This window comes from Acinonyx jubatus, chromosome A3, assembly GCF_027475565.1.
Source record: "Acinonyx jubatus isolate Ajub_Pintada_27869175 chromosome A3, VMU_Ajub_asm_v1.0, whole genome shotgun sequence".
In the NCBI taxonomy this organism is placed as follows: domain Eukaryota; kingdom Metazoa; phylum Chordata; class Mammalia; order Carnivora; family Felidae; genus Acinonyx; species Acinonyx jubatus.
The window spans coordinates 86013787-86041462 of NC_069388.1; the positions used below are offsets into that span (position 1 = coordinate 86013787).

The 27676-nt window shown below is 45.7% G+C and overlaps 1 protein-coding gene and 1 long non-coding RNA gene across 3 annotated transcripts; both read right to left on the reverse strand.

Annotated features, from left to right (window-relative positions):
* Positions 1-5462: 5462 nt before the first annotated feature.
* On the reverse strand, positions 5463-16004 carry LOC128311224 (uncharacterized). Of its 2 annotated transcripts, XR_008289397.1 has the most exons (4): positions 15678-16004; positions 7792-8262; positions 6020-6114; positions 5463-5860 (listed from the first exon to the last, which is right to left on the reverse strand). It is a non-coding gene; the product is annotated as an uncharacterized LOC128311224 (long non-coding RNA). The 2 variants fall into 2 exon arrangements; XR_008289396.1 differs by lacking the exon at positions 15678-16004 and having other exon boundaries at positions 7792-10539.
* Positions 16005-17077: 1073 nt separating this feature from the next.
* CD207 (CD207 molecule) lies at positions 17078-24425 on the reverse strand. Its single transcript, XM_027072258.2, has 6 exons — positions 24350-24425; positions 24141-24257; positions 22401-22775; positions 21648-21799; positions 20499-20617; positions 17078-20025 (listed from the first exon to the last, which is right to left on the reverse strand). The coding sequence occupies exons 1-6, from the start codon at positions 24423-24425 to the stop codon at positions 19875-19877; spliced, it is 990 nt and encodes a 329-aa protein (XP_026928059.1). The 3' UTR covers positions 17078-19874.
* Between the last annotated feature and the right edge of the window lie 3251 nt (positions 24426-27676).

Genomic DNA, 27676 nt, shown 5'->3' on the forward strand with positions numbered 1-27676 from the left:
CCATCCTGGAAGCTCTGCCCCCCTCCCCTGCTGATTCTGCAGAATCACCCCAGTGGTGTCCTTCCCCTCCAAGCTCCCAGGCGCCAGACTGCCCTGCCTTCCCCTCAAGCCCATCACCCCAACCACCACTTTCCAGCATAGCTCCCAAAGCTAGCCTCAAATACTGTTTCACTGGCCTCCGGAGGGGGTGCAGGTCCTTCTCAGCTTCGTAGAAAAACATCCTTGTTACGGGTGGCTGATTCTTAATCCTAGCCCAGACCCTCGAAAGTAACAGGAAGTCAGGTAAGGGGAGGAGGAGCTCGGTAAGTGCAGCAGGAATTTGCAGGCCAAAGGTAGGGCTGAGGTGACTCTTGCCCACTTAGGACTTCACAACTGGCAGGGGAGGGAAGGGTCTGTAGTAGAATAAAAAGTATATTTGGTGTTGGGGCACCTGGGTGGCTCAGCCAGTTAAGTGTCTGACTTTGGCTCAGGTCAGTATCTGACGGAGCCCTGCACTGAGATGTCAGCTCAGAGACTGCTTCAGGTCCTCTGTTCCCCTCTCTCTGCCCCTCCCCGTGCTCTCACTCTCAAAAATAAATAAACATTTAAAAAATTAAAAAAAAAATAAAACTTCAGATCCTCTGTCCCCCTCTCTCTACCCCTCCCCTTTCTCTGCCCCTCCTCCTCTCTGTCCCTGCCCCGCGTGCTCTCTCTCTCTCTCAAAAATAAATAAAATAAACATTTTTTTAAAAGTGTATTTGTCAGCAAAGGAAACAACCAACAAAACTAAAAGGCAAGCAACGGAATGGGAAAAGATATTTGCAAATGACATATCGGACAAAGGGCTAGTATCCAAAATCTATAAAGAGCTCACCAAACTCCACACCCGAAAAACAAATAACCCAGTGAAGAAATGGGCAGAAAACATGAATAGACACTTCTCTAAAGAAGACATCTGGATGGCCAACAGGCACATGAAAAGATGTTCAGCGTCGCTCCTTATCAGGGAAATACAAATCAAAACCACACTCAGGTATCACCTCACGCCAGTCAGAGTGGCCAAAATGAACAAATCAGGAGACTATAGATGCTGGAGAGGATGTGGAGAAACGGGAACCCTCTTGCACTGTTGGTGGGAATGCAAATTGGTGCAGCCGCTCTGGAAAGCAGTGTGGAGGTTCCTCAGAAAATTAAAAATAGACATACCCTATGACCCAGCAATAGCACTGCTAGGAATTTATCCAAGGGATACAGGAGTACTGATGCATAGGGGCACTTGTGCCCCAATGTTCATAGCAGCACTCTCAACAATAGCCAAATTATGGAAAGAGCCTAAATGTCCATCAACTGATGAATGGATAAAGAAATTGTGGTTTATATACACAATGGAATACTATGTGGCAATAAGAAAAAATGAAATATGGCCTTTTGTAGCAACGTGGATGGAACTGGAGAGTGTGATGCTAAGTGAAATAAGCCATACAGAGAAAGACAGATACCATATGGTTTCACTCTTATGTGGATCCTGAGAAACTTAACAGGAACCCATGGGGGAGGGGAAGGAAAAAAAAGAGGTTAGAGTGGGAGAGAGCCAAAGCATAAGAGACTGTTAAAAACTGAGAACAAACTGAGGGTTGATGGGGGGTGGGAGGGAGGAGAGGGTGGGTGATGGGTATTGAGGAGGGCACCTTTTGGGATGAGCACTGGGTGTTTTATGGAAACCAATTTGACAATAAATATCATATATAAAAAAAATAAATAAATAAAATTAAAAAAAAAAGAAAATAAATAAATAAATAAATAAATAAATAAATAAATAAAAGTGTATTTGGTCTTTGTCCCAGTTCCTTGGAATTTCCCAAATGATAGGAGTATTTTTTATTTTTCATAAAGAGCCCCTTTTGAGCATACTTGAGCTTATGCTAATGAAGTGACTCACGATGGGCCCCTAGATGGTTTCAGGATAAGAACTGATCCCAGAAAAACCAAACTCCCACCTATCCAACCCCATCCCCACCCCGGACTTCCAGGTGGGAGAGGGGGCCAGGAGATTGGGTTACAAAAGATTTGAGGAACTTTCAAGGGCTTTCCTCATTAGTGAATACATCCACAAGCCAGAGGGTGTCACATCCTAACTCCACAGGAACAGAGGCTATTGTGCTCTGGACTCTTCTGAGCCTAGCCCTACGTATCTCTCCATATCTCTTCATCTGGCTTTTCATTTGTATCCTTTATTGTAAACTGTAATAGTAAACAGTGATTTCCTGAGTTCTGCGAGTCATTCTAGTGAATTATCAAAGCTAGGGAGGGTCACCAGAGTCCCCCAATTTGCAGTCGGCTGCACAGATGTGTGGGTTGCCCGGAGACTCCACTTGCGGGTGGAATCTGAAGTGGGGGCAATCTTGTGGGACTTAGCCCTTCACCTGTGGGGTCTGTGCTGACTCCAAAAGTCACTGTGAGAATACCAGCTCGATGTCAGAGAATTGGTTGGTATCAGAAAACAGCAAATGGGAACCAACTTGATCCAATTTTGCCCCTCTGGCCAATTGGATCCATGCTCCCTTGAGTCGATTGAGTTTGGGACAAACTAAGAAACTGATGGATAAGCCAATGTGCAGCTTTGCAGTGAGACTGCAACTTCCCTGCTTCAGGGAGTCCCTGCTGCTTGTGGGCCTGGACTTAGAAAACAGGGAAGTGAGACATCCTGGTGGAGCCATGTGAGCCCAAAGTCCCCAGCCCCACAAGGGGGTAAACAGCTGAGCAGAATGAATACTTCCACTGGCTGGTCATCACACCCTTCCCTAAGTCAGTTCTGAGGTTAATGGTGGATTCTTGTTCCTTGGTTCCCCAATACTTCAGATGGTTATAATCTTATCAAAATGGATCACATTTTCTCTAACTCATAACAGTCTAATTACATATTTGTCCTCTATCTCACCAGTAACCCGTTTACAAGATGTCGGTTCTACCTGGCAAATGGCTTGTGCCATCCTTATTGTTGCTTTTTCCTATTTTCACGCTATTTTTTCCTATTTTCACACTCAGTTTCTACATCCTGTTCCCAAATCCCAGAGTCAGCTTCCCACAGACCCTCTGAGTGCTAAAAAGCCTGCAGCCCAAATGCAATGTTGGAGAAGCCATCCTTCAAGCGCCTCATCCCGAGGCAGGGTCAGGAGAACAGCCTCCGTCTAAGCGGAGCTCCTGTCATGCATGCTACTGTCAACTCAGCCAGCTGAGTGCACAGCTGATATGCAGGGTGAGGAAGGAGGCGGTTGCCTGTATATACAGTTCATGATGCCATGGCAGTGTGTGTGTGTGTGTGTGTGTGTGTGTGTGTGTGTGTGTGTCGAGTGTGGAGCCATCACCTGTTGGCCTGTTACCTCCTGTCCATTGAAAGCTGACCTGAGAGGAAAGGACACAGGAGGAACGTGAAGGCATCCATTTCTGGAGCAGTCAACAGCTCTGCCTGAGACCCCACGAGTGTTGAGCAAACACTTTCACCTTTGTAAAAGGGTAGCTGCTTGAAGTACCTCCCCAGAGGCCCATAAGAGGTCCTGGGTGGCGAAAGAAAAGCAAGGGCCTGCCTTGATTTCCATCTCCCCACACACAGGAAGGGCCCAGGCCAAACCCACTCAGAAGCTGATTCTTCTTGGGACCTGAGAAGCTGAGGGAGCCTTAAAAGCAGAACTGAAAGGGGCAGAGTCTGGGCTAAGACAGGGCATAGTGCTGCAGAGGTGGTCGCCTCAGGTGTGACCAGCAGGACTCCCCATCCTGCCCCTGCTTCTCTGTCCCCATTCCCCTCCCTACCCCAGTCTCCCAGCTCTTTTTTTTTTAAATGTTTATTTATTTTATGAGAGAGAGACAGCATAAGCAGGGAAGGTGCAGAGAGAGAAACACACACAGAATCTGAAGCAGGCTCCAGACTTTGAGCTGTCAGCATAGAGCCCCACGCAGGGCTCAAACTCAAGGAGGGCAAGACCATGACCTGAGCCAAAGCAAGACATTTAACCGACTGAGCCACCCAGGCACTCCAGGCATCCAGCTCTTATTTCTCCTTCAAGAACACCATCTGCCAGCAGGAAACAATGGATTGCTACATCCTTGCTGAGAGGTTTCTCTGTTCTCTGGCCAGAATAAATCAAATGGACATTTTATACATTAATACCAGAACCACTCATCAGCTAGAACCTCTTACACATTGGTTTTTCCTTCCCTACTGAAGGGTACAGAGCCATACTCCTAGAGATGCATACTCGTAGCTGCAGAAGCTTTTCAGTCACCCATATCAATCCCTATCAACACATGATGGTCAGCTGTCTTCCAGGAAGTACCTAGATTCAGCAGTTTTGATGGAAAGGAGAGAGAGGCCCTGAGCAGTCTCCTGTCTTCAGGCATCTCTCCTGGTATTTGTCTTAAGAACGATGCTTCCCTCCTCCTCAGCCTGTCCAGTAGGGGTGAGGCTAAACCCATACCCAATTCCCAGCCCCAGGAATGAGTTTATGGCTTGATCTCCCTTATTGCTTCAGGGATGAGCATGTGACCCAATGCTGGATTTTTGTTGGAGATTGTAGGCGTGGAGCTACCCAGAATGCTACTGGGGAGAGTCTGCCTGGCCCTGACACTAAACCTGATGCAGCCAGAGTCAGGGCTGGAAAGAGGCAGCTTTGGGGCAGGATGTGAGCCCCTGTACCCAGCTTCACAAAGGGTCCCAACTTTGCTTCCCACAGCAAATCCAACAACAACAACAACAATCCATCACATCACAGGCATCAATGTACCATCTCACCCGGCTTTAATTTGGTTAATCTTTGTTTGTTTGTTTGTTTTGAGAGAGAGAGAGAGAGCACAAGCCAGGAAAGGGCAGGGAGAGAATCCCAAGTGGGCTCCAGACTGTTAGAGCCTGACGAGGAGTTCAATCCCATGAACCCATGAGATCATGACCTGACCCGAAATCCAGAGTCAGAAGATTAACCAACCGAGCCACCCAGGTGCCCTTAACTGGGTTAATCCTCTAACTGTTCTCCCTGTCTTTAGTCTTGCTCCTCTCAAGTCTTGTCACCATATTGCAGGCATAATGATTTTTTTTTTAATTAGGTATCCATACACACATGATCTAGCTCCCTCAGCTAAGAAGAAGCAATGACACCCCAGTTGCAGTGACCACACACACAGTACCCAAATCTTGGTTTCTAATATCATTATCCAAAAAAATTAAACCAGGGCTCCTTGGAGAAATGGCTGATTCTACGACCAGGGCAGAAAATATACAAAATTAATCTGTAGTATTTTGTCACGCTTGGAAATAAAGAGATGTTTTTTAAAATGATGAAAGAATGTTAAAAAACACATAGGAGTCACCTGAAAGAGCTCCTAATGGCCGAAACTGGAACAATTTGAGCAAGAAAATAAATGAAGTACTATTGGACTATAACCCAAAGCATAAAACCCATGAATCCATACTGATAAGTAAACATTTGAATAAATAAGCAAATAGATAAATCTCCCACACAGAAAAATTCCAAATAATTTGTGTACATACTTGAATCTCAAGAAAGTAGAGCACACCTCCCCATAGCTTAAGTGTGGGCTGCACACAGTGATTGCTATGGTCTGAATGTTTGTGTCCCCCCCCCCCCAATTTGTATGTTGAAATCCTAACCCCCAATTTGATGGTATTAGGAGGTGGAGCCTTTGGGAGGCATTAAGTCATGAGGTAGAGTCCTCATTAATGGGATTAGTGCACTTACAATAGAGGTCCCAGAGAACTTGCCTGCCCCTTCCATCATGCAGAAGGATACAATAAGACACAAGAGTCGGTGACTGGAGGAAGCCCTCACTCAACCACGGTGGCACCCTCATCTTGGATTTCCAGGCTCCAGACCTGTGAGAAATAAATTTTTGTTGTTTATAAGCTACTTGATCTGTGGTATTCTATTATAGCATCCCAAATGCACTAACACTGAGACTTCCTTCCAGAGAGCACAAAATGGAAAGGGGGGGGAGGAGTAATTTTGTAGTAAGCGAACCTGACAAACATTACCTCAGCCTGGAGATCAAGGGCAGCACCCAGTAATGAGTCATGTCGACAGTGTGTACCCATGATGAGAATAGCACTTTATCTCTGAGGTCTTCCTCCTAAAACACATCACCCTAGTTGGATAAAAAATATCAGATAAACCCAAATTGAGGGACAGTCTACAAAATATCTGACCAGTTCTCCACAAAATTGACAAGGTTACCAAAAACAAGGAAAGTCTAGGTGCAGGCAGAGTTAAGACGGCGGAGAAGTAGGGGGACCAGGATTTTCCTCGTCCCTCAAACACAGCTGGGTTGACATCAGGTCACTGGGAACACCCAGAAAATCAATCTGCGGAGTGGCAGAAGGATCTCCACAGTTGGAGGGAGACAGCTTGGCAGGACTGGGGTGCATGTATGTGAATTGGGGGAGAGAAAACAGCATAGGCCCGGAGGGAGGGAACCCCTTCTGTGCGGAGACAAAAGAGAGAGAAAGAGAGAGGGCTTCCCTATCGAGTTTGCCCAAAAGGAAAACCTCTCCAGACCATGCACTGGGGAAAGAGAATTCCAGAGAGCGCCAGTTTCTGTTTTGCAAACAGCCTTAGGAGCTGAAACTCAGAGGTTCCTAAAGTGAGCGACTTTCTCCGGAGTGGAGCCGGGAGCCGTATGTGCGCACTCCTGGGGCAGAAGGAGCCCACCCTGGGGGCGCTGTAGCCATCTCAGGGGTACGTACGCTGGGAGGGAATAGTCCTCTTCCTCGAGTACTTTGGGAAGAGGGTTTATTGCCTCCTCAAGGACGAAAGGCTCTGCAGGCGCCAGCCAAAGGCCTTTTATCAGCAGGGCTGAGTGGCCTACACCAGAACAGGGTCGGGACGGGGCGGGGGGGGGGGGGGGGGGGGGAGGGTCCTTTAACACATCAGGTTTTGAATCCCAGCTGAACCCCTAGGAGGCACAGGAGACTGTGGAGCAGGGCAAGCCTACTGCCCCTGAGCAGTGTGGCTTGAGACACCCAGTCCGGGGTAGAGAGACTGGGGTGTCACCATTTTTCTCCCACCAACATGGTGGGGCTTTAGGGAGCAGCACAGCAGCCCACCCCGTGGAGGCGGGATCTGCTTACACCAATCCCGGCTGCTCCATGCCTTCTAATTGCTGCTAGCTGGGGAGGTGGGGGGGGGGGGGGGGGGACTGACACTGACGGAACCAGAGGGCCTCTCCTCCAGACCAGCACAGCCACCAGTCCCAGGGACCGACAGACAACTGGTGTTTGTTTGTTTGTCTTTTTCTTTTCTTTTTCTTTCTACCCTCTTGTTTTTTATTTTGGAATCAGACTCATAGTTTCTGATTTCTTTACATATATATACACATACATATAATAGATATAAATTATATAAAAATATATATTATATATTTATTTATATACATAATATATATTATGTATTATATATTTGTATTTTTTATATATATACATTTTTTACTTTTTTCTTCCTTTCTTTTTTTTTTTTTTTTTTGATGTCCGATCTTACTTATTTGTTCCTCTTAGAACAATCTCATTTTTGGAATCAGACTTACAGGTAGAAGCTCTCAGAGGAGACAGCTTCTGCCTCTTGGTAATCTTTCCTGGCATTTTTCTTTGGCCTCCTTCACTCTGTTGGCCACCAGTCTGGCATATTCTACAGCCTCTTGCTTATTTTTTTTTACTGCACTCCTTCTTCCAGGCGGTACACCAACATTTGTGTTGAAGGACACAGGGAGTAACAAGATGCTGAATCTTGGGTGCTTTGGTCCTAGGTTTCTTACCTTCTCTGTTAAGGGGCTTTCTCACAACAGACTGGTGGACATCATCTTCCTTTGAGAGACTGTAAAGTTTGCAGATTTTGCTAGCTCTTTTGGGCCCCAGGTGATGAGGCACAGTAGTATCAGTGAGTCCAGAAATACCCTTCTTCCCTTTCTTCACGAAGACCCGGTTGAGAACACTGAGATTGGCAACCACAATGCAACCCTGAACAGATTTGCACTTTCTTTCTACCGTCCTCCTTAGTCAGTAGCAGGAATGCCCCTTACTCAGCAGCACGCAGACATGGCCATGGGTCAAGACACCTTCTTCATGGGGAAGCCTTGTGTGTCACTGCCACCACCGATTCAGACCAGGTAACCCTTCCATTCTTCACCTTGTTCATCAGCAGCAACTTCTGTGGCCATTCCGCTTCTCAAAAATGGTACAAAGTTTCCATTCGTCATCCACTTCAATGAGTTTCTGGCAGCCAGTAGCTGGGAAAGAGATGTTCAGTTTCATCCTGAAGCAGCCTGCCGCCTCTGAGGCACCACAAAAAACAGGCCCGACTTCCCTACGCCTTTTCTATCTCTTTATCTTTATTTTCCTTTCTCTTTCTCTGGATTTAGCTTTATAGTTTTTGATTCTCTATTTGGTCTCCTTTTCTACCCTTTCATTTTTCTCTTTTTATGGGATCAGTCTTCCCCCACCTTTTCCTTTTTTTCCAGGGTTATTTCAACAAACAAATCACAGCACACCTGGTTGAAGGCCCAAACATTCCACCACTACAAGCAAGGAAGAGCTTTGTAGAGGACTGACAAGTGGAATAGAGCAACCAAAATGCAACAGCAGAGTGCATGCAATCTGCAGAGTAGCAAAAGGATCTCCACAGCTAGAAGGAGACAGCTTTGCAGGATCGAGGTGCAGGACACTTTCTGAAGTGCCAGGCCCTGGACAGTGTATGACCCCTTTTTAATATCCTAGTACTCACAGGTGCAGGTCATATAACAAGCTATTAAAACACGCCAAAGACAGATACTTAACCAAAATGACAAAACAGAAGAATTTTCCCCAAAAGAAATTAAGGAAGAAATCACAGCCAGAGAATTGCTCAAAACAGATATAAACAATATATCTGAACAAGAATTTAGAATAACAGTCATAAGACTAATAGCTGGGCTTTAAAAAAAAAGCATAGAAGACAGCAGAGAATCTCTTGATGCAGAGATAAAAGACCTAAGAACTAGTTACAATGAATTAAGAAATGCTATAAATGACATGCAAAATAAACTAGATACAGTGACAGCAAGGATGGAAGAAACAGAGGAGAATAGGTAAAATAGAAAATAAAATTATGGAAAATGATGAAGCTGAAAAAAAAAGAGGGAAATGATATTACTAGATCATGAGGGAAGAATTAGAGAGCTAAGGGATTGCATAAAATGAAACAATATCTGTATCATAGGAGTTCTAGAAGAAGAAGAGCGAGGGGAAGGAAATAGTCATCCAAGTCCAAGAGGCACAGAGAACTCCCCTCAAAATCAACAAAAACAGGTCAACACCATGGCATATCACAGTTAAACTGGCAAAACACAAAGATAAAGAGAGAATTATGAAAGCAGCTAGGGACAAATGGTCCTTAACCTACAAGGGAAGACACATAAGGGTAGTAGCAGACCTGTCCACTGAAACTGGGCAGGCCAGAAAGGAGTGGCAGGAAATATTCCATGTGCTGAATAGGAAAATATGCAGCCAAGAATCCTTTATCCAGCAAGGTTGTCATTCAGAATAGAAGAAGAAGAGATAAAGGCTTTCCCAGATAAACAGAACCTAAAGGAGTTCATGACCACTAAACCAGCCCTGCAGGAGATCCTAAGGGGGACTCTGTGAGTGGAAAGCAGCAAAGACTACAAAGGACCAGAGATATCACCACAAACATGAAATCTACAGATAACACAATGGCACTAAATTCATATCTTTAATAATCACTCTGAATTTAAATGGACTAAATGCACCAAGAGACTCATTTTAGACCACAGGACACCTTCAGATTGAAAGCGAGGGGATGGAGAACCATCTATCATGCTACTGGAAGTCAAAAGAAAGCTGGAGTAGCCATACTTATATCAGGCAAACTAGATTTTAAAAGAAAAACTGTAACAAGAAATGAAGAAGGGCATTATATCATAATTAAGGGGTCTATCCATCAAGAAGAGCTAACAACTGTAAATGTTTATACCCCCAATGTGAAGCACCCAAATATATAAATCAATTAATCACAAACATAAACAAACTTATTGATAATAATACCATAATTGTGGGTGATTTTAATTTAATTTTATTTTTTAATATAATTTACTGTCAAATTGGTTTCCATACAACACCCAGTGTTCATCCCAACAAGTGCCCTCCTCAATGCCCATCACTGTGGGTGATTTTAATATTCCACTTACAACAATGGACAGATCATCTAGGCAGAAAATCAATAAGGAAACAATGGCTCTGCATGACACATTGGGCCAAATGGACATAACAGATATATGTAGAACTTTTCATCCTAAAGCAGCAGAATACACATTCTTCTTGAGTGCCCATGGAACATTCTCCAAAAGAGATCACATACTAGTCACAAAACAGCCCTCAACAAGTACAAAAAGACTGAGATCATACCATGCATATTTTCAGATCACAATGCTATGAAACTTGAAATCAACCGCAAGAAAAAATTTGGAAAGCCCCCAAATACATGGAGGTTAAAGAACATTCTACTAAACAATGAATGAGTTAACCAGGGAATTAAAGAAGAAATTTAAATTTTTTTTTAACTTTTATTTATTTTTGAGACAGAGAGAGACAAAGCATGAATGGGGGAGGGGCAGAGAGAGAGGGAGACACAGAATCGGAAGCAAGCTCCAGGCTCCGAGCCGTCAGCCCAGAGCCCGACGCGGGGCTCGAACTCACGGACCGCGAGATCGTGACCTGAGCTGAAGTCAGACGCTCAACCAACTGAGCCACCCAGGCGCCCCTAAAGAAGAAATTTAAAAATACATGGAAGCAGGGGTGCCTGGGTGGCTCAGTCGGTTAAGCATCCAACTTCAGCTCAGGTCATGATCTCATGGTCTGAGAGTTCCAGCCCCATGTCAGACTCCAGCTCAGAGCCTGGAGCCTGCTGCAGATTCTGTTTCTCCCTCTCTCTCTGCCCCTCCCCCTCTCGCATTCTGTCTCTCTCTCTCTCTCTCTCTCTCTCTCTCTTAAAAATAAATAAACATTAAAAAAATTTTTTAAATACATGGAACAAATGAAAATGAAAACATCACAGTCCAAACCCTTTGGGATGCAGCAAAAACAGTCCTAAGAGGAAAATATATCGCAATTCAGGCCTGTCTCAAGACGCAAGAAAGATCCCAAATACAAACCTAACCTTACACCTAAAGAAGCTAGAAAAGCAGCAGCAAATAAACCCCAAAGCCCGCAGAAGAAGGGAAATAATAAAGATTAAGGCAGAAATAAAAAATATAGAATCCTAAAAAAACAGTAGAACAGATCAATAAATCTAAGAGCTGTTTTTTTGAAAGAATAAACAAAATTAATAAACCCTTAGCCAGACTTCTCAAAAAGAAGAGGACCCAAATAGATAAAATCATAAATGAAAGAGGAGAAATCATAACCAACACCACAGAAATACAAACAATTATTAAAGAATACTATGAAAAATTGTATGCCAACAAACTGGATAATCTGAAAGAAATGGACAAATCACCTGCACCTACCAAAACTCAAATGGGAAGAAATAGAAAATTTGAACAGACCCATAACCAAAGAAATTGAATCGGTTACCAAAAATCTCCCAATAAATAAGAGTCCTGGGCCAGATGGCTTCCCAGGGGAATTCTACCAGACATTTAAAGCAGGGTTAATACCTATTTTTCTCAAACTGTTCCAAAAAATAGAAATGGAAGGAAAGCTTCCAGACTCATTCTATGAAGCCAACTTTCCTTGATCCCCAAACCAAAGACCCCACTAAAAAGGAGAATTATAGGCCAATATCCCTGATGAATATGGATGTAAAAATTCTCAACAAGATACTAGCAAATCAAATTCAACAGTACATTAAAAGAATTATTCACCATGACCAAGTGGGATTCATTCCTGAGCTGCAGGGCTGGTTCAATATTTACAAATCAATCAATGTGATACATCACATTAACAGAAGAAAGGATAAAAACCATATGATCCTGTCAATAGATGCAGAAAAAACATTTGACAAAATACAGCATCCTTTCTTAATAAAAACCCTCAAGAAAGTCGGGATAGAAGGAACATACGTTAACATCATAGAAGCCATATATGAAAGGCCCACAGCTAATAGCATCCTCAATGGGGGAAAACTGAGAGCTTTCCCCCTGAGATCAGGAACATGACAGGGATGTCCACTCTCATCCCCTGTTGTTTAAAACAGTGTTGGAAGTCCTAGCCTCAGCAATCATATAATAAAATGAAATAAAAGTCATCCAAATTGGCAAGGAAGAAGTCAACTTTCACTTTTCGCAGATGACATGATACTTTACATGGAAAACCCAAAAGACTCCACCAAAAAACTGCTAGAGCTGATACATGAATTCAGCAAAATTACAGGATATAAAATCAATGTACAGGATATAAAATCAATGCAAATCGGTTGCATTTCTATACACCAATAATGAAGCAATAGAAAGAGAAGTCAAGGAATCGATCTCATTTACAATTGCACTAAAACCCACAAAATACCTAGGAATAAACCTAACCAAAGAGGTAAAAGATCTGTACACTGAAAACTATACACAAAGAAATGGAAAAATATTCCATGCTCATGGATTGGAAGAACAAATATTGTTAAAATGTTGATACTACCCAAAGCGATCTACACATTCAATGCAATCCCTATCAAAATAGCACCAGCATTCTTCACAGAGCTAGAACAAACAATCCTAAAATTTGTATGGAACCACAAAAGACCCCAAATGGCCAAAGTAATGTTGAAAAAGAAAACCAAAGCTGGAAGCTCACAACCCCAGACTTTAACCTGTATACAAAGCTGTAATCATCAAGACAGTATGGTATTGGCACAAAAACAGATACATAGATCATTGGAATAGAATAGAGAACCCAGAAATGGACCCACAGATATATAGCCAACTGATCTTCGACAAAGCAGGAAAGAGTACCCAATGGAAAAAAAGACTCTCTTTAGCAAATGGTGCTGGGAGAACTGGACAGCAACATGCAGAAGAATAAAACTGGACCACTTTCTTACACCATACACAAAAATAAATGCAAAATGGATGAAAGACCTAAATGTGAGACAGGAAACCATCAAAATCCTACAGGAGAAAACAAGCAGCAACCTCTTTGACCTTGGCCACAGCAACTTCTTACTTGACATGTCTCCAGAGGCAAGGGAAATAAAAGCAAAAATGAACTACTGGGACCTCAGCAAGATAAAAAGCTTCTGCACAGCAAAGGAAGCAATCAACAAAACTAAAAGGCAACTGATGGACTGGGAGAAGATATTTGCAAATGACATATCTGATAAAAGGTTAGTATTCAAAATCTATAAAGAACTTACCAAACTCAACACCCAAAAAACAAATAATCCAATGAAGAAATGGGCAAAACACATGAACAGATATTTTTCCCAAGAAGATATCCAGATGGCAAACAGACACAGGAAAAAATGCTCAACATCACATATCATCAGGGAAATACAAATCAAAACCACAATGAGATACTACCTCACACTGGTCAGAATGGCTAGAATTAACAACTCAGTAAACAACAGATGTTGTCGAGGATGTGGAGAAAGGGGAACCCTTGCATTGTTGGTAGGAATGCACACTGGTGCAAACACTCTGAAAAACAGAGTTCCTCAAAAAAATTAAAAATAGAACTATCCTACAACCCAGCATTTGCAATATTGGGAATTTATCCAAAGGATACAAAAATGCTGATTCAAAGAGGCATATGCACCCCAATGTTTATAGCAGCACTTTCAACAATAGCCAAATTATGGAAAGAGCCCAAATGTCCACCAACTGCTGAATGGATTAAGAAGATGTGGGGTGTGTGTGTGTGTGTGTGTGTGTATGAAGATGTGATATATATATGTATATATATATATATATATATATATACATATACATCACACACACACACACATATATATATACACCACATCTTCTTAATCCATGTATAATACATACACACACACACACACACAATGGAAAACTACTCGGTAATGGAAAAGAATGAAATCTTGCCATTTGCAACAACATGGATGGAACTGGAAGGCATGGTAAGCGAAATCAGTCAATCAGAAAAAGACAGATATTATATGATTTTACTCATATGTGGAATTTGAGAAATTTAACAGATGAACATAGGGGAAGGAAGGAAAAGCAAGATAAAAACAGAGAGGAAGGTAAATCCTAAGAGGCTCTTAAATACAGAGAACAAACTGAAGGTTGATGGGGGGGTGGGGGTGGGTTAAATGGGTAATGGGCATTAAGGAGGGCACTGTTCAGGATGAGTACTAGGTGTCATATGTAAGAGATTAATCAGTGGGTTCTATTCTTGAGGCTAAGACTACACTGTATGTTAACTAATGAGAATAAAAAATAATAATAATAATAAAACAAGGGAAATCTGAGAAACTATCACAACCAAGAGGCGCCTAAGAAGACAGGATGACTAAATGTAATGTGGGACCCTAAATGAAACCCTAGGATAGAGAAAGGACACTAGGGAAACATAGGACATCTGAATAAAATACGGACATTAGTTAGTAACAATGTATCAATATTGGTTCATTAATTGTGATGAAAGTACCATATTAATGTAAGATATTAATAATTGGGGAAATAGGCAGAAGTATTTGAGAGCTCTAGGTATTATCTTCACAATTTTTCTGTAAAGCTGAAATTATTCTATTTTTAAAGTTGTTTAAAAAAAGATATCAGATAGTTAATGGGATCTCAGGAGAGCAAAGAGGCAGACTTTGGAAGGGAGACTGGCAGGAAGAATGCTCCGACAACACGGAGATACCTCTAAGGTACGGCAACACCAAACCCTGCCTGAACCCTGGACAAACAGCAGGACCAAATCTAAGGTCTCTCCTGGCTGAATCTGCTCAGTGGGGCCCAGACTTCATACCTGTACCTCTCTTCAAGGAAGACTGCACATGCAATTCTACTGCTAACTTAGGAAGGTGGGACTAAAAACTGGAAGTTACCTAAACAGGAGGCTGCTCAGTGTGAAAGAAGGATTACAAGCATGGCAAATGGAGAGGGAGAGAGAGAGAGAGAGAGAGAGAGAGAGAGAGAGAGAGAGAGAGAAGAAGAAGAAGAAGAAGAAGAAGAAGAAGAAGAAGAAGAAGAAAGAGAGAGGGGGGGAGAAAGAAAGAAAGAAAGAAAGAAAGAGAGAAAGAAAGAAAGAGAGAAAGAAAGAAAGAAAGGAAGGAAGGAAGGAAGGAAGGAAGGAAGGAAGGAAGGAAGGAGGGAGGGAAGGAGGGAAAAAGGAAGGAAGGAAGGAAGGAAGGAAGGAAGGAAGGAAGGAAGGAAGGAAGGAAGGAAGGAAGATAGAAGGATAAGGGCACCTGGGTGGCTCAGTCAGTTAAGCGTCCAACTTCAGCTCAGATCATGATCTCACTGTTCATGGGTTTGAGTCCCACATCGGGCTCTGTGCTGACACCTCAGAGCCTAGAGCCTGCTTCGGATTCTGTGTCTCCCTTTCTCTCTGCCCCTCCCCCACTCACACTCTGTCTCTTTCAAAAATAAAATAAACATTTTTTAAAAAATTTAAAAGATAGAAGAATAGAATGGACAGACAGATTTGGAGGAAGTATAAAAACAGAGAAATAAAATATTATAGTATGTACCTGTTCATAAGATCTAGATCAATCAGCAAAACTGAGTCAAAAATTTTTTTCTCCTCTTCTTTTATATCCAAATACAAAAGTATATGTATTTCAAGAGTACTTTATTACAACATTGAGAGAGGGCATGTCCAGGATGCTAGCCTACTAAATGAGGAAAAAAAATTACCATAATAAAAAGAATATACAAGTTGGCTGTGACAAAGTTCTCACCCATTCTTGGCTCCCAACTTTTTCCCAGTTAAGTGTCCAACTCTTGATTTCAGCTCACGGTTCGTGAGTTCAAGCCCCACAGAGCACTCTGTGCTGACAGTGCAGAGCCCGCTTGAGATCCTCTCTCTGCCCCTCCCCACCCTCTCTCTCAAAAATAAATAAACATGTTTTTAAAAAAAGAAATATTATGGTGTCTGTGACCTGAAGAGCTAGGTACTGATGATGCCCACCCCCGACCTGAGATAGGGACTAATGTACTACCGATGCCAGGATTTCCTGGGTGAGGTCCCACCACGAGCAGAAGGGCAGGTACCCATGAAGTGACCTCACTGGAGAAGTGAGCCCAGCATGTGGGGAGAAGTGAGCCAAGATCACAAGACAAGGCAAAGCAGTAGCTGTCCCAGCTTCATGAGTGGGGACGCCATGGTAACACTATTCTGGCTGGTTACAAGATGAGGCACAGACTCCTCACTGACTCAGTCTCCTTCCATTTGGAAAAAAAGGCAAGGGGGTGGACATGGGCAAGTCTTGTCACAGGATCCACATGCACAGGACCCAGGAGGGCCAGGAGGGCTGGGCTGGATCTGAGGAACTTCAGCAGCCAGAGTTCTTGGGCTTTCACTCTGCTGCCCTCCCCTCTGCATCTCAGCTACTCTCTCCTCTGCACCTTTCTCTTTTCCCTGCCAGGTATACTTCCATGTGTTCTACTTTCTGCCTTGTAGCTGCTGCTTATCCTTGTTTCTGCAGGTGCCCCATGATGGCCCCTATCAGCCCTTCTCTAACCCAGGGCCTTCCCGCTGGACTTCCCCGTTAGCTGCATCATCCCCTGGGTATTTCCACACCCAAGTTCTTTCCCAGAGAAGTGGTCAGATTGTCCTGCTCACCTCCTCACACCAGGACCAACCAGAGATCCCTGAGCAGCCTTGTTCTGTTCTCCTCCTGTTCATCCCAGGGGTGAGTGACTCAGTCATTTCGAACTGCTACAACAAGAATACTACAGACTAAGAGGTCTACACAAGGGAAACCTCTTTCTCACAGTTCTGGAGGCTGGAAAGTCCAAGATCAGGTTTCTGGCTATTCTGTTCCTGCAGAGAGCTCTCTTTCTGGTGTGCAGACTGTCATCTCACTGTATCCTCACCTGGCAGAGAGAGAAGCATGCTTTCATTTCTCTTTTTATAAGGGCACTAATCCCATCATGAGGGTGAAGCCCTCCTAAAGGCCCCACCTCCTAACACCATCACATTGGAGGTTAGAATTCCAACACGTGAATTTTGAGGACATACAACCATTCGGTCTATAACAGTGAGGGAGGGATCTCCTGCTCTAAATAGGGGATGAAGACCAAACGGATGACACCTAATACTGAGCAGTGGTTTATTAGTCATATACTCACAGTCTAGAGAGGAGGAGACCACATGCTATGCAGGGTCCCACAGGGGTTATGCCTGCAAGCACAGTGAACCAGCAAGGACTGTGGTAGGCAGGCATTATGGTAACAAGAACTTACAGGGGCCCTGATTCCTGCAGGACATGATTGTCTCATTGGAATAGTTTCCCAGGTTGGTGGGTGGGTTAGTGGAACCCATTAGGTTGAAAGTTGGGTGCAGTGCAGCTGGTCCAGTGGATAGAGGAACTAGCCAGGTAGGGGGACATATCTGGTGAGATCAGGGGAATGCATAGTTGGGCTCTGGGGCTCAAAGATGTCACAGCAGCACATGAAATTTTAGGCCTTACGCTACAAGCCTCTGAATCAGCTGGCCTGGTGACAAGTGCCACCTAGGGAGGAACGCGGAGTGTGGGGCTGGGTCACATGCTACTCAACGCGGCAGCTCAGATATCAGGACGAACATGTCAGGTGGGAAAGCGAAATGTTCAAAAACACAATGGGATAGCTCCCTAGAAGTAGCTTGTATTCAATTTCTGTATCAGCTCATGCTATGACTAGAGGCCCGACATGGGGAAGAAATAAAATTCTCCCATAATTTGCTGCTTGTAATTACAAAGAGTAGGAACAACAAAATGTTTCTTAGTGAAATGTGGAAGAATTCTTTCATGCTTGCAGCAGCCACATTGGCTTGCCCATGTTCTCTGCCCTGAGATACTCACTCCCTCAGACTTCAGCAGTCTCTAGAACTGGCCTGCAAATGCTCCTGCATGGACATGATCACTGACTGCCCATCCCTCATCCATTGCCTATTTTATTTTATTTCATTTTTTTTTTAAGTAGGCTTCACAACAAGCACAGATCCCAATGAAGGGCTTGAACTCATGACCATAGGATCAAGACCTGAGCTGAGATCAAGAGTCAGACGCTTAACAGACTGAGCCACACAGGCACCCCCCTTGTCATATTTTTTTAAACGTCTATTTATTTTTGAGAAAGAGAAAGAGCATGAGCAGGGGAGGGGCGTAGAGAGAAAGAAACAGACAGACAGACAGAGGATCCGAAGCAGGCTCCGGCTGACAGCACAGAACCCGATGTCGGGCTCGAACTCACAAACCGTGAGATCATGACTTGAACAGAAGTTGGACACTTAACCAACGGAGCCACCCAGGTGCCCTGCCATTGCCATATTTTAAAAATCCCATTTGCCCCATGTTACTTCAAGCTTCCTCCTAATGCCCCTGCCCTAAGCCTGACCCCTTTGCACCCAAAACACCACCTGCTGGTCACAGTCATTGAAGGAAAATGTCCTGTCCTCAGGACCCTACTGAGAGCCCTAATGAGGACCGAAGGAGAGGAGGACGCCCTACTGAGCCCACCCCTGTGCTCGCACCACCTCCTTCCTTCTCCTTCTCTGCTCCCCTCCTAGCAGTACAGCCCCTGCCTAGATCCCTGCCTCAGCCACTGGACCAGGGCACCGGGACCTGATACCCACAAACAGGGTCTTCGTGAAGGATGGGAAATAATGTCAACTTTACACCTTCAGGAGTAAAGCCAGGCAACAGACTGTCCACTGAGCTTCTGAGAGGAAAGACCACCAGGAGGGACATGATGCTGCAGACCTCACTCTCCTTCAGTTCAATAAAAACCAAGGGTAAGCATTGCTCATATTTGTGGCGTTTCCGGAGCTGAATCTTCTCTACCCCTTGTCATTTTGGGGCCTCCAACTATCTCCTGGGGATACCCCAGAACTCCATGTCCGGCAGAGCAGATGGCCTTGACGGCATATTCACCTGTACAGCTGGGAACAAAACATGCTCACAGAGGTAAAACATGCTTTACCCAGGCAGCATTTGACTCTGATGAAGTTTGCAGGTGAACTCTGTCCCTAAAGGGAAGAGAGGAAATGCAGATGAAAGAGGATGTGCAGGAGGTGAAACAGGGGGGCTGGGCAGAGGACTGTAGAAAAACAGAGCTGGGCCTCGGAGTTTGCCGAGCAAAGGGGAGCAAGAAGGAGCGTGGATGCTGGTCCAGCTCTAACAGAGACTCATTGCCGTGTCAGCCCCCGAGCTGAACCAGTTGCCCCCATCTTAGAGAAGAAGGGGCTTAGACCTCAGGGGATGTGGATGGAGAGCAATGGGAACAGGGCCTAGACGGGGTCTCTAAGAGCCGAGCTCTTCCCACTGAGAACACGGCCCCCTAAGCAGGCAAATGGGAATTCTGGGGGATCAATTGGAAAAGCCCTGAACATCGGTATCAGGAGAACTGCTTGGGTGGTCTGAAGCAACTTTCATGTGATAAAACTGAGGCTTCTCTGAAGGGAAAGGGAACCGCAAGTTTCTGATCACCTTCCTGAGGCAATTTGAACTTCTAAATCCTCTCCCCCCTCCTCTCCTTTTCCAAGATCTCCCTTCCACTCCAACTGCCTCTATGGGGTCAGAGAATTCCCAGCCAAAGCAGATGAACTCCAGGATGCCTCTGGGACAATTTTGAAGCCAGAAAAGTGAAGGTGCAAAGCCATCCCGGAATATGGAAGAAAGAGAGGCAGCTTCTCTAGTTCAACAAGCATTGGAGCTCAACGTGCAAACTTGGGACCAGTCCCGTCATGGTTCTGATGGTATGTAGGGCCGTTTACAGATGAAAAGGAGCTTATTGTCACAGGAGGCATCATTCCATGACTGAAGCGAGGACATCTTTATATTGGCACAGTGTTCATTGTTCCCAAAATTATTGGGCTCACCTGGAATCCAGAACCTACCAAAGGAAAAAACAAAGAAAAACTTACATCCAATGAAGAAATGAATGACTTCAGTCCCAGCTTTGCTCCTGAGTGATAGCATCACAAGTTTTTGTACCCATGCCTGAGAGGAAGGGGACTGGTGAGCCGTCAATCTCAAAGCCTGAAATCACTCTCCCAACTTAGAGCCAAGCCATCCCACCACTCTCAAGGCCCTCCGCAAACCCACACTGCAAAGACTGAGACATAGAACAGGAGATCTGCCGAGGATGGGTAGAAGGCCATGCCGCCAAACCCCAGATGGCATGGAGAGGCCATGGATTTGTCCCCAGTCCCACAGGAAATTAGTGGCAAAGGTGAGCTAGATCTCAGCTCAGTGTTCCTACCACCTGAGGACAGGGAAGAACCACAAACCCCGTAGTCACCCCGTCCTTCATGCCCTGGTCCTGGCCCAGGAAAGTCAGGCTGGGAAGGAGGCTCCGGGGCTTACCTTGCACTCTGGACCTTGTTAAATGGAGTATCGTCTACCCAGTACCAGTTCCCCTCACTCCCGGCTTTGGTCAGGCCGATCCAGTAGAAAAGTCCACCTGCCATCTTGTACAGAAACTCCTATAGGGAAGGAGAAGGAGTGAGGCACCTGCTACAATGTGCAAGTGGAACATCTGTCTCTCTGGGTGTTTTTGTTCTTGTTCTCTCTGTCCTCAGTGCCAGCCCCCACATACCACACACACTGACCTCTCTCAAGCCCCTTCCTGTCCCTGCCCAGAGTCCATCTTCCAAAGTCTTTGTCTTTTCCCCGCAACTAACAGACTCAGGTCTCAAGGTCTTGGGCCTTTCCGCTCCTCAGGAAGTAGGTTCTGGAGTACAAGAAAGACTCAGCTAAACCCCAGAGCAGGGACCCCAGGAGAAGGGCCCAGATACTAATAACTGAAATGCAGTGAGCGCTTAATATGTGCAAGGCACCGTGCATTTATATGCATCTAGTCAGCTGTTCTCTGAAGCAGGTACTATTATCATGTGTGCTTCATTGATCAATAGGCCCATCTAATGAAGTTAAATAACTACCCAGGCTCTGGGACCAGTTAGGAGCAGGGTTAGGGCTCTAGACCCCAGAGCACACACTCTTACCTGCTCTACTAGTCCACCTCCCAGATGAAAGGGGCTCGTTCAATATTTTGCTCACTAGGTAGGAGACTAGGTAGGGTTATGTAGTGTTATTAATGTTATTCACAAACGTTTTTGTTTTCTGGGCACCTAGAAAGATTGTACCTCCCTGCCCTCTCTGAAGCTGGGACCACTGCATCATTTGCTTTAGCCAATGAAATGTGAGCAAAAGTGATATCTGTGATTTCCAGGCAGATGCTTAAGAGCCAACATACGATTTGCCATGTTCTCCTTCCCTATTTCAGCAACTGTGGAACCATACACTGAGAAGGAGTCTCCTTTGGCCTAGGTCCTTGAGTGACCACACAGGCAGAACCCCTTGCAGGCCCTTGTTGGACATGTAGTGCAACTGAGAAGTAATCCTTCATTGTTAAGTCACTGGTATTTGGGGATTACTGCACCATAATCTTGCCCATCCTTCCTGATATGGCTGTTAATACACCCCCTTCTTTGAGCTCATTGGAACAGAACTTACCTGTTCACTCTCCGAGGCCACTGAGGTCAGGTGTGAATCCCTGGACACACAGAACTGCTGGGCACTGTACCAGGTCTTTGGGACTTGAGAAAAGTAATAAAAGTTCCCCTTGAAGTACTTCCAGCCTTGAGAAACCATCTGCAGAATGTCATCTGGAGAACAAGGATGAAAGGTGAACACTGGGGTTCCTGTTTCCTCTGGATGCTGGCTGGGGGTGGTTCTCGAGTGGGATCCCAGAGACAGCAGCAAATGGGGCTGGGTTCTGGGGTCCTTGGGTCCTTGTGTAAGGGCTCAGGGACACTGTGTCACATGCTGAAAGTCTAGCTGAGAGTGGTAGAGTATCTGGGCTTAGATAGGGGAGAGTTAAAAATATTGATCAAGAATCGGTCCCTCCTCCTAAGAGGAAACAATTCTCTGTTGGCCATCACAAGTGGCTGAGCCCCCACACTCCAGGGATGGAACTTAATGGATTAATGGCTAGGTTTGGGCCAGGACAGAGAGACTCCCTAATGCCTTCATACTCTGTGCCTTAGTGTGAGAGCCCATGCTGGTCCCTGGTCCCTTTTCTCCTGAACAGCCCCTAAGTCCTCCAAGCCCACTGCTGAGCCCTTGTTTCTTAACTTTCCAACCACGTCTGCCCAGCTCCTCTTCCCCTTCCTTCCACACGTGCCAGCCCAATGGCCTCATGCCTGAAGCTGGCAAGGCTCCACAGGCCACTGGTCAGCTTACAACGTTCTTTTCTGAATCACTTACTTTGCTGTTTGAGCACCTTGCTGATATTCTCCAAACTGGTCTGGAGTCCCTGGACCTTTGCATTTAAAGAACTGGCTTTATCCAAATTTCTTTTTAACTCTGGAATTTGGGCATTTAAGTCATTGACCACCTCCCAACTTCTTGTTAACATCTGTATCTGTGCATTGGCTTCCTTCACACCAGTTTCCAACTTCCAGATCTGAGAACGCACATGATCCAGGCTGGCATTCACCTTCTGGACCTGAATGCCGGTTGCCTCCACGCCTCCTCTATTCCTCTTAATCTCAGAGCCCAGAGCGCTGATGTTGTCCACACGGCCTTTCAGCAACTGAGCATTGTTCTTTACATTTGATATTGTACGCATAAACCAGGGATCTGGATTTGAGAAAGTCAAGACGTCAGGCAAAGGGACTCCCAGGGACTCAGAGTGTTGTCAGGGTGATAAAAGGAAGGGAAAGTAAGGGATAAGCTTAAGCTACCCAAAGAGCTGTTGCTTACCCTCCATTCACTCATAATGTATTCATTCAACAAACATGTAATGGGCACCTAGCACTTGCTGGGAACTCTTGCAGATGCAGGTAATGCACAGATTGATAAAACACAGACCGTCTGTTGGAGGACCTCATAGGGAGGCAGAAGCAGGGATTAGTACCCAGTCCTAAACTTGCTTTGCATATTTGAGGCACATTTGGTAAAAGGATGCCCTCAGTTACTTCCTTGTTGCATCCCTGGGGGCTCCATCACTTGATTCCCAGTTCCTCCTTCCAGAGGCCCCTACAGTGGCATCCACTAGGGCAGCACCCTTCCCACATCTACCCACAGGCCCCCTGTGGCCATGATGGGGGCCAGGCATGCAGACTTCCAATCTGGAAGTGACTTCTCCAGAGAATATGGAAAGAGGGAATTATGAAACCATTTCTACCCTTCCCTTATCCCACCCACCATGACACTCTGCTCAGGCTACAGGCTCGGGTGGCAGATAGGAGACCAAAAACAAACCAAGAGGAAACTCTGCTCAGAGGCTCCTAGTCTGAGACCAAATATGTCCCAAAGCCTTGAAGGGAGAAGACAGATGTTGCCTCCCCCTGCTTTCTGGAGACCTGGTGGGAGGAAGAAGGCTCTGCTAGCAGAGAACATGAGGGGTTAGGCAGAGCAGAAGAAGAGGAAAGATAAGTCACACAACCAGTGAACAAGTAGGAAGTCTCCCTTGACATGACCTCAGCAGGAATGGGAAGATAAATGAAAAGAACATGAAGGGGTCCTGGTGAGAATGGTGAACCAGGAGATCTGTTGGCTCACTGGCAGACTCTCCACCTAGTCAGTCAGGGCTGAATGCAGTTAGAAGCCCTTCTTTTGTGGGATCAAAAACCATTTTGCTCACTGTTAACAGCTGCCCACAAGATTCCACACAAAAAGAACACAGCTCGGGGGCGCAGTGGGGATGACACGGGATGAAGAAATGGGTGAATGTTTCCTGGGGACAAAGCAGCATATCCTTGAGCCCAAGCATGCAAGTGCTGATCTCAATCCGGAAAATCTCCCCGGGGTTGGGAAGGAGAGAGCAGCAGCTCATCTTACTTGGACCCAGGGGACCCAGAGACTGCCCCTGGAAAGAGGGGAAACAAGACAAATGGAAAAGCCAGAGGTGGGAGACACAACTGAACAGAGGGTCTGGATGTTGAGGGAGCTGGCTGACTGTGGAGAAAGACCAAGCTTGGATGACAGAACGTGAGGACTTACAGAGAACAGCCTGCAGCAGGATGGAAGCAGCCAGGCCCAGCGTCAGGATGATGACTGCAGCCCGGACTGTGAGAGATTTCCTCAGAACCAGAGATGGACCCGTCTTGGGAGGAGGCTCTGCCAGAAGAAGAAGAGAACATGTGTTGAAGGACCTGCCAACAGCAGAACACAGGGCACCAAGCAGATTCTGAGCGGAGGCTGGTGCTTGCCTCGGGGCCAGAGAGAGATGTTCTGTTTATCTACACTGAAGTGCACATCCGAGACCTCGTTCTCAGCAGCCTTCATCCTGCACACTTGCACCTGCAGCACAGGTACATTCAGCTGTCTGTTTCCCCAAGGGCATTTTATCCAGAAAAAAAAATGGGAAGTGAGTCCCACAGGAGGCCGTCATGTCACCCCAAAGTTCCCCATTCTTGGCTTAGACACCTTGCCTGGCCTCAGCCACAGCTCAGTCATCTCCACAAAGGTCTGAGCTCTCAAGAAGAGGCCACGTGTCTTCTTCTCCCAGGGGCCTGTTGCATGGACACTTTAACTATATTGTCCCAACGCTGCTCTATTTCTCTTAGAAGACTCCGCTCATCCATCATCCATCTATGCATGCATGCATCTCACAAATGCACATGGGTTGCCTCCTAGGTACGAGGCGCTGTACGGGGACTGGGCCGCAAAGATGACTAACTCACAGTCTGTACTCCAGCAGCTTACAATCTGGTAGGAAAGACAGACCTGAGCAAATAAATTACGATACAGTGTTATGAGCATAACAACAGAAGAATACATGCCATCCAAAGGAAGTACAAAGAATGGAATAATGGTAGAAAGCTCCAGGTAGAAGGATTAGCACACTCAGAAGTATGGGGGCATAAGACAGCATGGAGTGCCAGTTGATGGTGTTGGAGTGTAAAGACTGTGACAGTAAGGGGAAGGGCATGGGGCTAAAGAGGCACCTGGGGTCAGATCATGAAGATCCTCTTGGGTCATATTAAGGAGCTTGAACTTTGGTTTATGGGCGACATGGAGCCAATGAAGGACTTCAGGCAGGAGAGAGACAAGGGCAGGGACACTGGAGAAAGTTCACTCTGGCGGTGGCGAGGAGCATAGAAGAGGGTGTGGAAAGCCTGGAAGCAGGGAGACCAGTAAGGAGACCGCTGAAATAAAATACTTTCTGTTATCAAGGCATCTTAGATGATACAGCATCCCTTTATAAAAGTAGGGTTTGGCGATTCAAAATGTAAATGTAAGATGTGGGTTCTCCTCCCTGCTTCCTGCACTTACAAGCTTCTCAAAGTGGGGAGGCTCAGCGTCATCGGACCAGGAACTGTTCTTTCATATGTGGGAGAAGCTAAGGGCAAATAGGAGCTGATCTGGGGCTCAGTGAAGGACTAAGTTCTCTCCTGGGAAGCTTCTCATGCTTTGAAGAAATCGGTCACATCAGAGAAACCTGGTACATAACACATTCTAAACAAATATTACTTGGAAGACAGGAAAGAAAGGGTGGAAGTGAGGAAAGGAGACAGGGAGGGAAGGAGAAAAGGAAGGGAGTTGGTCCAGATAATTAGATAGATGGACAGAAGGTTGACTGGCTGGCTAGCCATATAGGTGGAAGATTAGTGGATGGGAGTTGATGGCTGATCATTACTCAATTCTGAAACCTAGAGTCTGTGGATTAGGATCTGTCTTCCAGAAGCTACTGCCATTATCATTCATTTATTTCCACTGCAAAGACATGAGAGAAGTATGATTTACACCTTACTCAATAATGCATGAAAATTCTGGCCACAGGACTAGAAAGCCGGCCGAGGCTTGCTGAATGTGAGCCAATGGATATGGACAACAGTGTGGTACCAGGGACAAGAGGTGGAAACAAATGAGGGAGGGCCAAGTAAATAGCTACCCATCCTTGCAGAGGCTTTTGCTGCTTTGATATGTCAGAGGACCCCACCCCCCTAGTCAGCCCAGTACTTACAGGCCCCTTGCTGCTCTCTCTCCAGGCTGACTAGGCCTCAGACTGGAGCTCCTCCTTTGACTGGATGAGGACTGACCCAGAGAGGACTCCTCGTCACACTCCCCAAGTGGTGGGAAAGAACCTGGGCTACAGGGTGGTGGCCTTTCACCCCATCTCATCTGCTCCCCATCCACATTCTGTCTGTAGCTTCCAGAACTGCTACCTGTTATAACCTTTGACATTACCTAATCCCTCATTGCCTGTCTCTGAACATTTATGACTATACCCCACTCTCTCCAGGTGGCTCATTTGGTTACAGAACCTTGGTTCCACCAATGTTCAGAAGGGATTAGAATGTTCTGGTTCTGGGATCTCATGCTTGTACCCAGTCAAACCTCAGAGTTGCCTCAGCCCTTCTGCTCCTAGCCCCTGGCCCTACATTTACAACCTGTCATAGTCCAGAGCCTGGAGTGGAGAAGAAGCCAAATTACTCAAGGCTCTGGTAGAAGGGGCCTATAAGGTCTTGGTCACCTCCTGAGGCATGTGGGAGAGTCTGCCTAACCTGGAGTGTGTGGACTCTTCCTTCTCTGTCCAAAAGTTGGCTTTTCCCAAACTTCTGCTGGTTTGTAGCATCAGGTATTAATGAAACACCTATATGCCTTCTCACTAGTCCCAGGAAAGGATCCAGAGACCTCACCAAGCTGAGCCCACTGCATAAGAAGGGGCTGGGCTTGGGGGGCATATGCTCTGAGTGGTGGGAATGGAGGCCTCACATAGATATTCTGCTGAGCCAGCATGAGGAAGCTAAGTAAGAAGCAACCAGAATCTTGGGCTGTGGACCCACCAGGGTTTCAGAGATGGTGGATGTAAAAGTCCCAGCCATGAGGAGTTTCATTTCCCACTTTGTGGGGAAGAACAGAGTCACAAGCTATTTTCCTATGGCCATGCTCATCTATCTGCAGGTACTGACTGAGCACGTCTCCCATGCATCCCTCTGGGTGCCTATCTGGCCCCTGACCTGACAGTCTTGGAGGAAAAAGACAAAGCAAAAGGTGAATACCTCAGCCATACTTTCCTGCCAGGAAAATGGGAGGCTCTCCTGGACACTCAAGAGATCCCAGCTCTTCTAAACAGAGGAGGAACTTTGGGTCAGACTTAGAGTGACCAAAAATCACTGCCGTGATGAGAGAAAGGGAAGTCCATGCTCATTTCTCTGTTTCTCCACTTGCCATGACCTTGGGGTTCTAAGACTTTCTTTGGAGAAGGATGGAGGAAGGAAACAGTTTTGCCACTTTCCCCCTTCTCTGGTTGGGATTCTCCTTCTGCTTGGAGATGGACCATGGCCATAATCAGTGGAAGTGGAGAAGAGACCTGGGTTGCTTGAAATGCCCCAGAAGAGCCAAAAGTCATCTCCAAGGATAGCAATCCCAATCCCTCCAGTCAAGGCCTGGAGGAAACCAGAGTGGACAACACACTGGGAAAGGGGATGGGGAGGCCTGGGAGGGGGGTGCAGAGAGGAGAGGGGAGAAGGGCTATGAGATGAGAATAAAGACACTGTGACAGCTGGTCAGGCTTTCCACAGCCTCCGAGG

Coding starts and splice junctions, on each gene's coding strand:
- CD207 (XM_027072258.2), bottom strand. CDS start 24,425: ATGAAGGCTGCTGAGAACGAGGTCTCGGATGTGCACTTCAGTGTAGAT. Junction 22,776..24,140: donor CCTGCTGCAGGCTGTTCTCT/GTAAGTCCTCAC, acceptor TCTCAAATCCAG/ATCCCTGGTTTATGCGTACA. Junction 20,026..20,498: donor AACAAGGTCCAGAGTGCAAG/GTAAGCCCCGGA, acceptor TTCCTTTGGTAG/GTTCTGGATTCCAGGTGAGC.